The 18,165-nt window shown below is 40.0% G+C and overlaps 1 protein-coding gene across 3 annotated transcripts in view; it reads left to right on the top strand.

Annotated features, from left to right (window-relative positions):
• LOC108439793 (NACHT, LRR and PYD domains-containing protein 3-like) overlaps nt 1-12,252 on the top strand; it is a 65,396-nt gene extending 53,144 nt beyond the window's left edge. For all 3 annotated transcript variants that reach the window (XM_037542631.1, XM_037542632.1, XM_037542633.1), the window contains 2 exons: nt 1,352-1,522; nt 8,180-12,252. In XM_037542631.1, the coding sequence (XP_037398528.1) occupies nt 1,352-1,522; nt 8,180-8,186 (178 nt within the window). In that variant the 3' untranslated portion in view covers nt 8,187-12,252. The remainder of the gene's footprint in view (nt 1-1,351; nt 1,523-8,179) is intronic.
• Nucleotides 12,253-18,165: the final 5,913 nt, after the last annotated feature.

Genomic DNA, 18,165 nt, shown 5'->3' on the forward strand with positions numbered 1-18,165 from the left:
ATAAAGACTACAAGCATATATCAGGATTTTGGATGATGTTTTGCATTAATCACTGATGCTGATGTTTCATTATTGCGGTGGAGATGAGCGGGTTTTGTCAGAAAAGCCCTTTTGTACAGTTGTTTGGGGGCAGTCGTGGGCTGGAGGTTAGGGAACTGGCCCTGTGATTGGAAGGTTGCCAGTTCGATCCCCTCGCGCCGATAGAACATGACTGAGGTATCCTGGAGCAAGACACTTAACCCCCAACTGCTCCCCGGGTGCCGTGGATAGGATTGCCCTCTACTTGCCCTGCAAGTGTGTTCACTGCCCCCTAGTGTGTGTGTGCTCACTAGTGTGTGTATGGTGTTTCACTTCACGGATGAGTTAAATGCGGAGATGAAATTTCCATTAATGTGGGACTAATAAGTATCACTAAAACTTAAGTAAAGTACGTCTCATAGTTTTACTCCTCATCTGTCTCTTCCAACATCAGTCTCTGTAACACAGTGACAGCAGGAATCACATCTGAGGAGCACACTACCACACCAGTTTTATGTCTTCTTGGAGTCTTTTGTTGGGCTGTTTGAATGTAGTTGAATGTTGTCTAAAGATAGGCATGTAAATCTTGTTAACTCACACTGTAAGTGTGAATGGACCATTGCACCTGGACAAGGCCTAAGATTTATATTCTCACTCTGAACTACAATACTCCATCAACGCCCTGTCCATAAACACTTTCAGATAATGCCGTTGCATTCAAAATAACATGCTGCGGGCTGAGTACTGAGCAAACAAGTTGATAAACTGAGCAGTGCTGACAACACACTGCACCAAAGCTAAAAGCAGGTGATGATGTGCATGGTAGGACGTTACACTCTCTCTACAGCCTATTATATAAACAAAATTTTGTATAAGTGTATTAGCATTTGTACCTAACTGTTTTATTCAGTCAAACAGAGTAAAGTTGGTGGTAGCAGATGTTGACTTTTTTCCTTTCATTTTTGCTGGCATTTGTGTCTCCACCTGTATAGAGGAAGGAGGTGTGATGGTGTGTGTTTAAAAACAGGCTAAATTCATGGTAGAAATCTTCCAGGGTGAAATGTTTAGTGAACAGCAACTTTGTGTTCAACTGTCACAGAGTCAGTAACCCTTCAGTGTTTGCAGAGCATCCTTCACTGCATTTGTTCAATGGCATGGTAGTGTATGTCATAGCTGGTATTGAATTGTTGATACCAGTGAATTTTTATGAGCACAAGTGGTATCGGCCCAAAACCTGATAGCAGTATCAATACTGGTGCATCCCTATTTCTAAACATATGCCCATCTGTGTTTCTGTGAGCTGTAAGTGTTTTTTTTATCCATGTCTCTACAGGCTCTGTAACTGTGGCATTGGAGAGGAAGGCTGTGCTGCTCTGCTTTCAGCTCTGAATTCAAACCCATCACATCTGAGAGAGCTAAATCTCAATTCCAATAGAACAGGAGGCTCAAGATTGAAGCTCTCTGCTTTGCTGGAGGATCCATTCTATAAACTGGAGAAACTACAGTGAGTTGCTGAATTAGTGGTTTTATACAAGAGTTCAAGCCCTTGACCACTAGCCCATAAGCTGCCTAAAAAAACATAGGTACACAAAAAGGTTTCTTTGTGAATCATCTAGGTGTCTGTATAAAAAGTAAATAAATATGTGGGTGTTCAGTGATTTATTGTTTTTGTAGTCCTTTTTTTAGAATAATTTAATCCAGACAGGGCGGCACGGTGGCATGGGTGGGTTGCACTGTAGCCTCACAGCAAGTAGGACCTGGGTTTGATTGCCTGACCAGGTGACAAGGGTCCTTTCTGTGTAGAGTTTGCATGTTCTCCCTGTGTCTGTATGGGTTTCCTCCAGGATCTCCAGTTTCCTCCCATGGTCCAAAGACATGCAGTCAGGCCAGTTGGACATTAATTGCCCCTAGGTGTGAGTATGTGAGTGAATGTGTATGGCTGTCCGTCTGCTCTGCGATGGACTGGCAACCTGTACAGGATGTATCCTGCCTTCCGCCCAATGACCGCTGGGATAGGCTCCAGCACCCCCCGCGACCCAGAAGGAGAAGTGGCTTAGAAGATGTGTGTGTGTGTGTGTGTGTGTGTGTGTGTGTGTGTAATCCAGACATTATCAGTTTTTGATTTGTACAGATTTAGACATTTATATAGTTATATAGGCCAAACGTCTTCCTCTAGGTTAATATTATTTAAGCTCCACCCCCCCCCATGCTTCACATATTATTTTTCCTGACATTTCCAGTGTTAAGTGAATTTGAACATGTCCTTGATTTGAATGTGTCCTTTAATTTTCCGTCCTTTCCTACAAAATTCCTAAGAGGTCTTTGTTCATCCAAATCCACTGAGCTAAGGGTTCTATGACCAAAGTGAAAAGCTGAGGTGAGAGAGGACATCTTTGTCTCGTTCCCTTTTCAATTTTAAAATATTCAGATAAAATACTGTTGGTGGTTACAGCTACCCTTGGGTCTGCATACAGATGCTTAATAGACTTAATAAAATTATCCCCTAAATAAATATTTTTAGCACTGCAAATAAAAAGGCCCATTTCACTCAGTCAAAAGCCTTTTCTAGTGAAATTATAAGTGAAAGGTATTTGCGTCTTTGTACCAAATTGATTACATTTAGCAATCTGCGAATATTGTCAGACCCGTATCTCTTTCTGATAAACCCACATTGATCAGCATGAATAATTTGAGGTAAAATATTTTCAAGTCTTCTTGCTGAAACTTTAGCAAATATCTTGCAGTCCGTATTGAGAAGACTTATAGGGCTATAGGATGAGCAGACTTGGGGATCTTTATCTTTTTTTAAGATTAAGCAGATTAAAGCTGCTTTCCAAGTCTCTGGAATGGAACCTTGATCTAGCAGATCTTGCAGAACCGGTAGTAGAATAGGTTGGAGTTCTGGCCAGAATGTTTTATAGAATTCAATTAGGAAGCCGTCTGGTCCTGGTGTTTTATTAGAAGACAGAGATCCTAGATTTCTTCAGAGGAAATAGGAGCATTAAGATTTTCTCTTTCTGTTTTTGAAATAGTGGGTAGGGGTATATTATCAAGAAAGGATAGCGTCTCATGATCAGAAGCTGTAGTCTGTGATGTATACAAAGACTTATAAAAATCTTTGAACAGATTATTTATCCTTTCAGGTCCATATATTTTAGTACCATCAGATTCAACTAACAATTTCACAGATTTCTCAGATTGTTCAGATTGTTTAATTTGATGTGCTAATAACTTTCCTGATTTATTACCAAGTTCATAGTATTTCTGAAAGGAATAACAATTTCTTAACATGATTAGTGTGGTCTAAATTTAGCTTAGCTCTAGTTCTACATAAGGGAACCCAGCTGGACTGGTTATGTGCTGTTTTATGTAATTGTTCTAATTTTCTCACCTCAGTTTCCAGATTTCTACGATTTAGTAGCAAAGGCTTCTTATGGAATGATGTGTAAGATATTAAATGTCCACGTATTGTAGCTTTTGCAGCATCCCATAGAGTAGCTGGTGACACAGGAGATTTCTTATTGTCTTCCCAATAATTAATAATCCACTGTCGTACATTGTCAACAAATCTAGTGTTAGATAGCAAAGATGAATTAAACCTCCAAACTTTGGTTCTGCATTTAAAAGAAGAGAGATTAATATCCATGAAGACTGGAGTGTGATCCGATAGCAATACTGAACTTATTGTACACGAATGTATCAAATGAATACAACTATTCGGTATAAAAATATAATCGATCCTGGAGTATGAATTGTGAGGGTTAGAATAGAACATGCAATCTTTGGTGGTGGGGTTTAATTCTCTCCAAACATCTGTAAGGCCAAGCTCACTGCTCAACTGATTAACAATGGAGGTTGATTTGACGTTCACTGGAGAAACTGATGTCTTATCTAAATTCTGATTACCTGGCGATTTAAACACAATTTAAATCTCCAGATAATATGCCAATATCTTTACATGACTGATTAAATCACAAGATGCCATCAGACATAAAGGCAGGAGTGTCTTCATTTGGAGTGTAAACGTTAAGCATTGCAACATGGTGCCCATACAAGTGACCAGTAATTAAAACAAATCTGCCCCCAATATCTTCAGTCTGCTGTTCAAGAATAAATGGTAACTTTTTTTTTATTAAGATGGCTGTACCTCTTCTTCTGCAATTAAGTTTGTACAAAGAAAAATATGTTTGTCCAATCCAGCCCCTGTTAAGCTTCAAGTGTTCTTGTCTTGATAAATGCGTCTCTTGTAAAAAGGCTATCATTACATTATCTTTCTTAAGTGCTATAGGAATTTTTTTTCCTTTTGACCACAAGTCCTAAACCTCTGACATTCCAGGTAACGAATTTAAGAAGGTTTTCCATATATATCAAAACGTATCATACAAATAACAAAAGTGACTTTGGGAATATTTCTGTACAACATTGTAAACCTGATGTGCTTTTAAGTGTAAATAAGCAAAACAAGAACAGTAACAACCCCCCCACCCCAGCTCTAGCCCCAGCCCCGTCCCTGAACAGCGAGGCACCCAAAAATAATACTGGTCACAGTGCCCTGTCACCGTCAAGATCAGAGTACTGATCAAACAAATTAACAGGTGGTCTGTGAAAACAGCCATGAAAAGAAACAAAAGAAGAAAAGTAAAAAAAGCCTTTCAATAAAAAAGTAAATTGAGCTACGTTGCGGCTTGCTCCAGAAGAACTGAAAAGATGCAGTAATTTGCATATTGTCTGGAAAATAATATCAAAGGCTAAGTAATTTTAGATTATTCGGTAACGAAAACAGGCAAAGTCTCAACAGGTAGTTAATCCTATTCAAATCCCAAACAGAGCAAGTAAATGACCATAAGAACGAAAAACTAATTATACATTACTTGTATGACGTTGCACGTAGCAGTTGCACCTAAACAAACCTGTTGAGCCTGTCATTGTTCCATCCGGGTATATTAGCTGAATAATATGAAAAATAGTAGCTGAATCCTCAAAACATCTTGAGATCCACGAACCTCAGGCGGTTATCTTTGTAGAGGACATCTCGCTTCCTGAGTGCTGCCTGGAAGACCGATTCCCTATCCGTGCAACGGAGAAAGCGAACGAGCACGCTCCAGGGGGGTGCCCCCTCCGGTGGGGTGGTGTCGAGAGAGCGATGTGCTTGCTCAATCTCAATCTGCAGGATATTCGGAGGATAGGTTCAGCAATTTCGGTAACTTCAGACTCAAAAACTTGGCGAGAGTCATAGTTCCCTCAGCCTTCTCGGGCAAGCCCACTATTCTGAGGTTTTTATGCCGCCCTCTGTTCTCCAGATCGTCCAGCTTAGCTTGTAACTGCGTGATGTGGCTTTTCATCGTAGCAAGCTGCCCTTCTTGAGCCTGAGAGGCGTCTTCAGGTGTAGAGATTCTAGCTTCTGCTTCAGTTAGCCAAGTCTCATTCGATGCCACTCTCTCAGACAGCCCCGCAAGAGATGTTTGCACAGATGAGAGAGAAGTTATAATGGTGTCTAAACGGCCATCGATAGCATCCAAGTGGTTTGAGATAGTGTTCAGACGAGAGCCGACCTCTTGAATTTCAGTTAGCAAGTTGCTTGAAGCTATAGGTTGCGATGTGGCCTCCTCCTGATCAACATTCCTTTTTCTTTGTGCTTCTTTGGGGTCTGGAGGATGTGAAAAGCAGGAAATCTCGCACTTCTTGAGTCTCTGACATGTTGTCTCAAAAGTAAACGGAGAATAACAAAAAACGACTCCAACAGGGTCTGAAAACAAACTTAAAACTTCACTGGAGCGGAGCTCGCGTTCAAGCAGTCATTTCCCACAAGGTCACGTGACACCCCCCATGTAGGACTCTTTTAATGGTGGAAATAGAAACTTTGATACCTGAAGCCTCTAACTCCATCATCAGTTCCTTTGTGTTGTTTTTTGTTGTCTTGGGGTTCAGCTGAAATTCAGCTGAAGTTAATTCGGTTAATTTGTGCTGAAGGCTCGAGATTAAAGCTATATATATATATATATATATATATATATATATATATATATATATATATATATATATATATATATATATACAATATATTTATTAGGTACACCTGTTCAATTGCTTGTTAACACAAATAGCTAATCAGCCAATCACATGGCTGCAACTCAGTGCATTTACGCATGTAGAGGTGGTCAAGACAACTTGTGCAAAACCAAAGTGCAAACTAAGCATCAGAATGGGGAAGAAAGGTGGTTTAAGTGACTTTGAACGTGGCGTGGTTGTTGGTGCCACACGGGCTGGTCTGAGTATTTCAGAAACTGCTGATCTACTGGAATTTTCACACACAACTATCTCTAGGGTTTACAGAGAATGGTCAGAAAAAGAGGAAATATCCAGTTGTGTGGACGAAAATGCCTTGTTGTTGTGAGAGGTCAGAGGAGAATGGGCAGACTGGTTCAAGATGATAGAAAGGCAGCAGGAACTCAAACAACCAACCAAAATCTCTGAGTAATATTTCCAACACCTTGTTGAAAATATGCCACCAAGAATTAAGGCAGTTCTGAAGGCAAGAGGGAGTCCAACCTTTTAGCAAGGTGCACCTAATAAAGTGGCTGGTGAGTGTGTGTGTGTGTGTGTGTGTGTGTGTGTGTGTGTATATATATATATATATATATATATATATATATGCATTATTTTATCTGTACAGATTTTGTGGTACCTTCATCTCTTTGGACATGGTTCCTAGGCAAACCACAATTTTCCTGAGATAATGTCTAAGTTGCTTGGATTTTCCTATGGTTTTAAGGGCAAGACAGGCAAGACAGCTGCAAATTGGGACATTTTGCCAAGCAAAAGTTTGTAAAAATCATTATCAACTTCTGAAATTTTCCAGGCTGTTGACCTGGTCTATGTAAAGTTTTGACCCACTGAAATTTAGATGTAATTAAAGGTGAAATAAATCAGTCTCTAATTGTGTATCATTAGTGGCAAGGAGGCAGTATGCAAGTGTGAGTTGCTTTAATTCAAATCAGATTTAACACAGTCCAAAAACTGTACCAGAGGGTGGTAGAACAGACAAGTCCATAATGAAACAAAACCAAACAAGATCAAAGAAAAAAAGCAACAGGGTAACATCCACAATGCAAGACAAGTTGACTGAACAAACACAGGGGTATAAATACACTGAGGGGAATAAGAAACACCTGAAGCATTAAAGCACACCACCGCTGGATTCTGGAGCAGTGGAAATGTTCTTTACAGTAATAATTCATGCTTTACTTTCTGACAGTCTGTTGGACAAATCTGTTTTTGGAGAAGGCCAGTAGAACATTATGTACCAGAATGCTAACAGTAAAGTTTGGTGGAGGAGGGATAATGGTCTAAGATTGTTTTTCAGGGTTTGGGCTTCTTATTTCGAGTGAACGGTAATTTTGTACGAAAACATGCAAAAATATCTTTATTTTTATATATTTTTATTATTATATGCTCCAACTTTTTGGCAACAGTTTAGGGAAGGTTCTTTCCTGTTCCAGCATGACTGAGCCCCTGTGTACAAAGTGAGCTCCATAAAGACATGGTTTGATGAGTGTGGTGTAGAGGAACTCCAGTGGTCTGCACAGAGACCTGACCTTAACCCCACTGACCACCTTGCAATGAACTGGAACATGAGTTGCGAGCCAGGCCTCTACAAATGCTCTTTTGACTGAATGGGGACAAATTCCCAAACACTCCAAAATCTTGTATAAAGCTTCCCAGAACAGTGGAGGATGCTACAGCTGCAAATGGCAGTCAACTCCATATTAATGCGCATGCACCTGGGATGTCGAACAAGCTCATATAGGTGTGGTGTTCAGGTTTCTACATACCTTTGGCCAGTGTTTTAAATCAAACAGATTCACAGGCATTCATGCATTCAGCTTTCTGGAATGTTGTTTGACATTTAAAACTACAGCCAAACAAATTAATATGTATTTGTTCAATTCAGTTTATGGAATATTATCATTTTAATATCTTTCAGTATTCTGCTTTAAAAGAAAAATTATAAATCTTAAGGGAGAATTTATCTGTGTTGAGCTTTTAGCTACCATTATCTGTTTGATATTTTTTTTTGTATTGTTTAAGTTGGTACCTTTTGTTCTAACTTCTGAATGTTCAAAGCGTGGTATTGATCACTGTCCTATTCTCTGTTTTACAGCATCTGAACACTACACACACCTGTCCTGGTATGAGTCTCACACACTGGAGGTTTATGAGGAGAGGATGAAGTCCAACAGTACAAAGACAAACACACATACACAGTATGTGAGTCTGCATAGTAATGTGTGTGTTTGGGTCCGTATTGGTCACATCTGTGATCATGGCTGACACAGGTTGTCATCCTTGACCAGATTAGAAATAGGACCAAAAAAGCAGGTCAACAAAGAGCTAAGAGAAATGGAGAAGAAGAGAGCAGGAAAAATGATTGAAGGGGTAAGGCAGAGCACCCCAGTTTCCCCCTTCCACTTATTTTAGAAATTACGTTTTTCAGTAGCATGAACAGTGATTGTTTAAGACTCTTTTGACTGTAGCTGAAATCACACTTTAGAGTTCTTCAGTTCAAGTGTTTGACAAATCACTGAATTCAGCTCATCTAATCTTATGTTGGACAGTGAGTAGATGGTTTCATCAGACCATTCTAGGGTCTGCTTTCATAGAGATCTGATTTGGTCATCTGACATCTTTATAGGCTGTTTTGTTTAAAAGATCAGATTAGGTCAATTTGACATCTGTGTTTGTAAACACTTTTGTACGTTTACAGAGGATCAAGAAGACCCACTTTGGTCAGTTTGTCTCACATTTGTTTTTGGACAGGATAAGGCTGCTTACGTTGCTTCAGTTAGTTGGTTGGACTTTATTGTTTTAATTGATTTCTCTAATGGGATGTGTTTTATGCACCCTGTTCCTGTCATTGGTTTGTGTTTTAGAGCATGTGTGTGCTCCCCATAGTGTTCCAGAGCTGTGCTCATTTGTTAAATTTAGGATGTAAGTGATATTTAGATTTATATTTACAATCTGCCTATGGCAGTTTAGTGTTGTAATGAATTCTGTTCGATTTATAGTCTTCTGTGCAGTGTTCCAATTTGCTTTACTTGTTTAACCAGCATTAGTGACTAGAATTTTGATTGTAGTATTTTCACTGTAGTAATTTGAGTGTGTTTTACCCTGATTATTAGTTGTCCACAAATTTTTCAGTGTTGTAATTTAAATGTTGATTGTATACAGAATTTGTAAATTTGTCAACTGCACATATTTTTAAGGTTGGGGTGTTACAAGCCTTTCTGTGAGCGTGCCTGTGGCCAGTTTGTGTGTTTTTCCTCTGTTTTGTTGCATAATGTGCAGGTTTGTGAATGACCACACAGGGGCACCCTCCTGTGTAATAGGTCTACAAGGCCCAGCACCATTTCACCCCTCACCCCTACCACTTAGCCCTTAGCCCTCTGTTCTGCACATTCATACTCAGGGGTAGGATGTTCCAATTGCTGTTGAGATAGAGGGGTAGGGTGAAGTGTTAGGGCTGCATGGCCCTCTAAACGGAGGTTTCTCAGAGACTCGCTACAAACAGAGTGCTACGAAAAAAAACAGAAAAACTGGCAAGATGGCTGCACGAGTGACCAAAGACAAAAATATGATAAACATTGTGTTATCTTTGTTCAATGTCGTTTCAATGTATTATGGTAATTTTCTTTTTTTTTTATTTGAGGGTCCCATTTCATAGGGGTCAGCAACATGCACTTCCAGAGCCACATGAGGCTCTTTTACTGCTCCCTTGTGGCTCCACAGCAGAATTAGATTTTTGTGAAAAATAAAATAATCTGTTGCAGTAGGACTATTAAACAATAGTTTATATAATCAATTATATAATTAAATAAAAAAATAGACATTAAATTGTGAAAAGTGATATTTGATTGTGAAAAAGGCAGCATTAGCACGATAACTACTGATCTAAAAAGCCCCGTTTGGAAACACTTTGGAGTGGGTCAGTGGATGCCAAAATTGTGGAAATTTGAGATAAAGTTTAATGCTAATGATTTTTACTTTCTATAGTTGCAGTATTGTTTGGTGCTGATTTCTTGCCAATACCAAAATGTTAACTAGTGCTTTTCCTTGGTTGCATTAAAAAGTACACAGATCTAATTAAAGTGGATCAGGTAGAAATTTTTCACATTTGCGCAAGTTTAGTGCTTTTCCCCTCATGAAAAAGGTTAAAATTCGTGTTATACATCACATCTCATAACCTTACAATCTCCAAATCCTGAAGTTTATTAGATGTGAATACATCTGTCAGCCATCTGAGTACAGTTTACATATGGAGAAAAATGTTATTTCCCAGTTTACAACACCCCTCAAGCACAGCATTATTTCATGAAGGGGAGCATTATTTTGAGGGGCAACTGAAACTGATGCAACACTTTTATTGTACTGGTTTGCCTTCTTATGGATGGGTCACTTTGTGATATCATCTGAGAAACCAAGTACAGTGATAGTGCAGGTCAATAAATAAAACACCAGCCAAATGTTTTAAAAGTAAAAGTGACAACTAAACCCAAAAATTATAAATTTTATTGATGATCAGTTCATATTTTGGTTAATTGAAAACTGGGTAGGAACTATATTAAGATCATTTCTACACCAAAGAACATTTCTGAACATTATTGCACCTCATATTAGGGGAAAAAAGACAAAACAGCGGTTTTTCAGAGCTTAATGACATTATACATTATAAGGACGGTTTTCTTTTTGTTTTTATATTCATGGTGAGTAAGGAAGAGTGGAAGGTTTGATAATGATTAGTTGATGAGCTAAATTAAGTTTGTTTTAAGCTAACTTTGAAGTGCCGTGACCTGCCCTGACTGAAACTAAAGAATTCAAAACTAAAGTGCCTGATTTAAGCTACAGCCAAAAGATTGAGTCTCAGACTCTCACTGTTCATGGCACTGAATATAAAGTGCTTTGCATTCTTATATGGAAGCTGTTTTGCTGTTAGTTTTTTCTGTATCTTCTGCCTCACACGCTGCCATCTGCCTACAAAGTTACTGATGAGGGAAGAACTTTCCCCAAATTACCTCAATCATCTAGTTACGTTTAATAGTAGATCAAAATCTTAATAGTAAACTTAACAGAATTACCCATAGAATTACAGTGAAACTTCACAGATATCATTGCTGTATTTCCGTGGTTCCCAAACTGCGGTATGACAAATAACGACCAAATAACCGACCTTTGATGTTTACACTTCATTTAAGCTTCATTTTACTCTATAAGCAGGCTGTGCAATATCATAGATACCCCTGATACAAAACAGCTCTGCACTTCAATCACCAGCTCTGAATGAGTTAGTGGGATATTTATAACATACAGCTCATGACAACCTGCCCTTTGATAGGTATTTTGCTATTATTTGTTATTTGCATAAAAGGCTGTGTTGGAGAAGAAGGTGTTTCACTCTGGAGAAACTAACTTAAAGTTCATTCATTAGTTTATCGTACACTGTTGTGTGTGTCAATGAGGTATCGTATCATTTATTAACTGTTAAGATGATCCTTTTTAACCTTGCATTTGAGTTAGTTTCCCTTTCGCAGATGTGGTTCAGTGCTTAGCCATTAGCATTTTGGTTGGGTGTTTCCAGAGCTGGTTTGAGCTGTAGGGCTGTTGAATCGAAACAGATGATGTTACTGTGATATACACCATGTGTGGCATCCGTTAACATTTTGTTATTGACTGTTCATTTTACAGCCACAATGCATGTGTGCCCTCATATAAACCACTGTGCACTTGTAACTAACATTATTTATGCAGTATTATCCATAATATCTAGTGTGAAGTAGGAATGGCTATGGATGTGCTGGTGTATGACCGTATGACCTATTACTAATACATTTATGCCACATTTTTGGACCTCCTCAGCCAAATCTATTATTTAGTTGAAGACAAGGAAAAGTCAGAACAGGTCTTTTCTGCATGTAGTCCTCATTTAATCCAGTTTTTCCATTTCTTAAAAAAGGAGAAACCTAGCATCTTAACGATCCACAATATGCAACACTAAAGTGTATACTGTGTATTATGTATATTAATTTGTAACAATGTTCAATGTAATTAGTTCATTCCTAACATTATATACAACATATGTACGTGTACAAATGTATATCTTATGAATCCTGTACATTCTGAAAATAAAAATGTATTAAACAAAAAATGATTTAATAAACATTGATGTATCGTACCCAGGAACTGTATTTGTATTTGTTGCTGTTTATTAAAACAAATAACTGACATTATTCTATGGAAACTTCATAGGACTTAATACTGAATACGATAGCATTACAATGATTTCTTAACAGATTCAACTAACGGAGTTCAGATGGGGAGATGACAGTCTGGGGTCGGCTGGACTCATAGCACGGTATACAGTCCAGGCATTTCTGCAGAAGTCTCGTTGTGGCTGGCTTCATGAACCGACTTACAATACCTGACTACACTTTCTCATTGAGTATGTATTCTACCAGCTCATGGACGAGCAATGGTTGGGACTGTATGATGAACTCTCTTCCACTGTTTTGAGGATAGAGTTCATCAGCTCGTCAGCAACCATTTTGAAGACGTTTGTGACAGTGAGGTCACTGAGGGCTTCTGGACATCTGACATGCGAGTTTGAGACCTGCCACATGAACAGGAGATGCAGATCTTCCTCCACAGACTGCAGGAACGGTCTTGTTAATGCCTCCACAGAGCCTCGTACTGACAACAGTGGCAGCTTAACAGTGATGTTCTCAATGATGTTCTTTAGCACCATTTTTGACTCTGACATGAGGCTGCAGCTCAGTTCTGCAGCATCCAGAGGGGTTATGGCTGCTTGGGCTCTCATGAAGATGTTTCCCACAAAAAATGTCCATTATGGCATAGTAGTGCAAGAACAGGTGAAATGGAGGGAGTTTTACTACTCATTGTGAGAATGTAAAGCTCCAGAAGGTTGCTGGGAGGGACTGAGGTGGGGCTGTGGCTCCCCCTACTGGCCAGCTTGGTGGATCACACTGCTCACATTTTGCAGGTTGGTCCTGCATCCCGTAATAAAAACACGTTACAATGAGGGAAGGGAGAAAATCATCCTTCAAGGCATGTGGAAGACGAGCGTTGAGAATGTTCTCTGTACTGGCACCCAGGTGGTGGAATGAACTCCCACTGGCTGTCCTTACAGCAAATCAAATCAAATCAAATTGATTTGTAGTGCTTTTTACAATAGATGTTGTCACAAAGCAGCTTCACAGAATTCCAGAAAAGACAAAGTTTTAACAAGAATGTAAAAACCGCCAGCGGGCAAGCCAGGGGCAACAGTGGCAAGGAAGCAGAGTCTCTTGTTGTCTTCAAACGCAGACTGAAGACACATCTCTTCACACAGCACTTAAATGAGCATTGAATTATAAGCTGCACTTATATACAGTGTATCACAAAAGTGAGTATACCCCTCACATTTCTGCAGATATTTAAGTATATCTTTTCATGGGACAACACTGACAAAATGACACTTTGACACAATGAAAAGTCGTCTGTGTGCAGCTTATATAACTGTAAATTTATTCTTCCCTCAAAATAACTCCATATACAGCCATTAATGTCTAAACCACCGGCAACAAAAGTGAGTATACCCCTAAGAGACAGTTCTTGAAGTGTCAATATTTTGTGTGGCTACCAGAACTGCCTTAACTCTCCTGGGCATGGAGTTTACCAGAGCTTCACAGGTTGCCACTGGAATGCTTTTACACTCCTCCATGACAACATCACGGAGCTGGTGGATATTTGAGACTTTGCGCTCCTCCACCTTCCGCTTGAGGATGCCCCAAAGATGTTCTATTGGGTTTAGGTCTGGAGACATGCTTGGCCAGTCCATCACCTTTACCCTCAGCCTCTTCAATAAGGCAGTGGTCATCTTAGAGGTGTGTTTGGGGTCATTATCATGCTGAAACACTGCCCTGCAACCCAGTTTCTGGAGGGAGGGGATCATGCTCTGCTTCAGTATTTCACAGTACATATTGGAGTTCATGTGTCCCTCAATGAAATGTAACTCCCCAACACCTGCTGCACTCATGCAGCCCCAGACCATGACATTCCCACCACCATGCTTGACTGACACACTTATCTTTGTACACCTCACCTGATTGCCGCCAGTGGCCAAGATCATCCAGCGTTTTAAAAGAGCAGGGTCCACTCAGAACAGACCTCGTGTTGGTCGTCCAAAGAAGCTGAGTACACATGCTCAGCGTCACATCCAAATGCTGTCTTTGAAAGATGAAAGGACAGGAGTGCTGTCAGCATTGCTGCAGAGATTGAAGAGGTGGGAGGTCAGCCTATCAGTGCTCAGACCATACGCCGCACACTACATCAAATTGGTCTGCATGGATGTCACTCCAGAAGGAAGCCTCTTCTGAAATCTGTACACAAGAAAGCCTGCAAACAGTTTGCTGAATACATGCCAACAAAGGACTATGGTCTGATGAGACCAAGATTTGTTTGGTTCAGATGGTCTCAAGCATGTGTGCTGCAGCTCAGTTTCAGGGTGTTGGCAATCTTCTTGTAGCCTTGGCCATCTTCATGTAGCGCAACAATTCGTCTTTTAAGATCCTCAGAGAGTTCTTTGCCGTGAGGTGCCATGTTGGAACTTTCAGTGACCAGTATGAGAGAGTGTGAGAGCTGTACTACAAGTTTGAACACACATGCTCCCTATGCACACCTGAGACCTAGTAACACTAACGAGTCACATGACATTTTGGAGGGAAAATGACAAGCAGTGCTCAATTTGGACATTTAGGGGTATAGTCTCTTAGGGGTGTACTCACTTTTGTTGCCGGTGGTTTAGACATTAATGGCTGTATATTGAGTTATTTTGAGGGAAGAATAAATTTACACTGTTATATAAGCTGCACACTCACTTTTGTGATACACTGTATTTTACTGTATTGCACTGTGTATTGTAGTTTATTGTACTGTACTGTATTTTATGTATTACACTGTGTATTGTAGTTTATTGTACTGTACTGTATTTTATGTATTGCACTGTGTATTGTACTGTACTCTATTTTATTGTATTGCACTGTGTATTGTATTGTATTGTATTGTGTTGCATTGAACAGCACAGAGTTCTGTGTTCAACTCTGTTCCTTTCTCTGTGTATCTACAGTGACTTGTTTCTAGCAGTATCTGAGCTCAGGACTGTCTTTCTCTCTAACCTATTGGTAACTAGCAAAGATACTTTCACTAGACAGAAACAGCACTTCTTCCAAGTCGCTCTGGATAAGAGCGTCTGCTAAATGCTGTAAATGTAAATGTAAAATAGTGCGTCATCTCTCTCTGTCTTTATGACTCATGATAACTGCAGTGGGCATAAAGCAACATTAAGTTAAAAATACCATACAAATGTAGTTTGAATATTTTAGACACATAAAACATATGAATTAGAATTTTCAGATATATTTTGCTACAAATGTGGGGAACAAAGACTAAAATTAAACTCTTTTTCCACAAAAATATGGAAAGCACCATTAACCCGCTATCAGCAAAATGTGAAGTTGGGTGATTGATTAAATGGTTTGTTCTCACTGACACCATGAAATGGAACGAGGCAACATTAAAAAGTCATAAAACTTTTTGAAAAAAAGTTTGAAAAGTGCTCAAAAATATAATAGCCGTGTTAACATATTTTTTTGATTTCTTCTATGTATGTAAAGATGTATATAAAAATAGATTTTTCTCAAAAGGTTCCATATAAACTCATTTATTTTGAATTTGTTAGGAGCGTCCTATAGACATTACAGTCTAATTTAGCACTTTTAATGTTGATGGCAGCTAAAAGTGCTTTATAAACAGCTTTTAAAGATTAACAGTAACACAACTCCTTTCCTGTGTCTAAACTTCATGATTATGCTGCGCCTTTTGAATTTCCCTCCTCTGGCGGCTGTTTGTGGCGCTGGAGAGCCGCCCTGTCTCTGACTTAACGGCTCAGCTAACGTTAGCGGATCATACCAACAACGTTTGGGAGTCAAAGAGTCGATTCTTGGCCAACTAAGAGTCGAAACACTGGGGTCGACTCTGCGACTCTGAGTTTTTAAACTGTAACTGGACATTTTGAGGAGAGTGTAAAACACATAAGAAGTGGAAAAAGCCATGAAGGAGGTGTTTGTTCCAGCTTTCCAGTGGAGCATGAAGCAGAGTGGAAAACCCCAAAGACTTTGCCAGCAGGAAAACTAATGCTTCTTCCCATACTGAATCGCCCCTATTCACATTTAGCTCTAGATTTTGTGACTGATCTACCAGTATCTGAAGGGTTTACGACAGTTCTTACCATAGTGGACAGATTTTCAAGGGGAGTAAGGTTCGTACTTTTTTCGGCCATCCCTAGTGCCTTTCAGACCGCTATGGCTTTGTTCCAACATGTGTTTAGAACATTCGGTATCCCGGAGGACATAGTCTCAGATTGAGGACCCCAATTCACTTCTCAGGTTTGGTCTGCTTTTTTTTAACATATTGGAGTCACAGTTAGTCGGACATCAGGATATCACCTTCAGTCCAACGGCCAATGAACTTGGGAAGTTTTTAAGACTATTTTGTTATGAGAACCCCTCGGATTGGGCTACATTTCTGGTATGGGCTGAGATGGCGCAAAACTCGCTTATGAGTTCTGTTACAGGGATGACTCTGTTCCAGTGTATTCTAGGTTTCCAGCCACCAATCGCACCTTGGACTGGTATAAAGACGGATGTACCGGCGGTGGACCACTGGATGAATCGAAGAGAACGAGTGTGGGAGGAGACCCACCAGTGCATTGATGAGGCTATTCACCGCCACATGGTTCAGGCTGATCGTCACTGGGGTACCACACTTGTATACCAACCTGGAGACTTCCACCAGGGACTTCCGCAACACGGAGGGAAGTTGTCACAAATTACAGCCTAGATACATTGGGCCTTTTAAGATTGTAAAGAGAGTAAATTATGTAACTTATAGACTAGACCTGCCTCCTCGTTTTCGAGTATAATGTTCTTTTCATGTATCCCTCCTCAAACCTATCATTTCAGGTCCTCTGGACGAGGCGACTCCGAATGCCACTCCTCCCCCACCAGAGGATAGAGGTTGATCCGATTTATGCTGTCCATAGGCTGCTGGACACAAGGAGACGTGGTGAGCAGCTGCAGTACTTGGTCGACTGGTAGGGTTATGGCCCAGAGGAGCAATGTTGGTTGTCGGCGAAGGACATACTGGATCCTGCTCTGGTAGCAGATTTTCTTAGCCGACACCCAAGGAAACCCGCTCCTCGTCCTAAGGGTTGCCCCAGAGATCAGTTGTCCAACTCGCTCCCAGCCCATTTGCAATGTCCCCGGGAAGGGGATGGGGAGAATGGAGAAACAGGATCGAACCCGGAACTGTTGTTTCTCAGGACTGCACACAGGAAAGACCTGTTCCAACTGGTCGGTGTTCCAGTGCTTTGCTCACAGTCTTAGTCCATCACAGCATGTTGTAAATCAGGCTAGAGTCGAGCTTCTCAAGCTTTCTGAAGTTTCTCCTTGTGTTATTCTGTTTATCATGTCCTGCTTGTGGACTTCTTGAGTGCGAATTGCCCAATGCTGGGCAAGTCTGGATGACTTGATGTTGCTCTTCATTCAGTCTTTATTAATTCATAAACAAGTAAAATTATCATGTGGCCAAGTCATGTATACCAGGCTTATGTATTTTGTCCTTCATTACAAACTGGTAATGTTATCACTTGAACAGTATCTGTGCTGGAGAGTCAGTAATCTAGACCAATGAGATCACAGACTGCAGGATATAATGGAGATCAGACATAAACTCTACTGTTTGTTGTTTTGAACTGCAGCCATTAGACTTTAACATGTTTCGCCATGTAGGCTATTCAAAGTACATGTTCCCACAATTTATAGCTGTTCTTATCTATCAGCTGTGCATTAATTAGTGCAGACTTGGTGGTGCAGACCTCATAAACAATGTGTTTATGACTGACTTTTGAGTGCAGCTTACTGGTGATAGTGATAGATTGGTGTCAGTCAGGATTCACTGAGTCAAGATTCACTGAGTCAGGATTCACTTAGAAGAGCTTTATATAACAGATCCTAAAACAGTGTAGTCATCATGATTTAG

This window comes from Pygocentrus nattereri, chromosome 11, assembly GCF_015220715.1.
Source record: "Pygocentrus nattereri isolate fPygNat1 chromosome 11, fPygNat1.pri, whole genome shotgun sequence".
In the NCBI taxonomy this organism is placed as follows: Eukaryota; Metazoa; Chordata; class Actinopteri; order Characiformes; family Serrasalmidae; genus Pygocentrus; species Pygocentrus nattereri.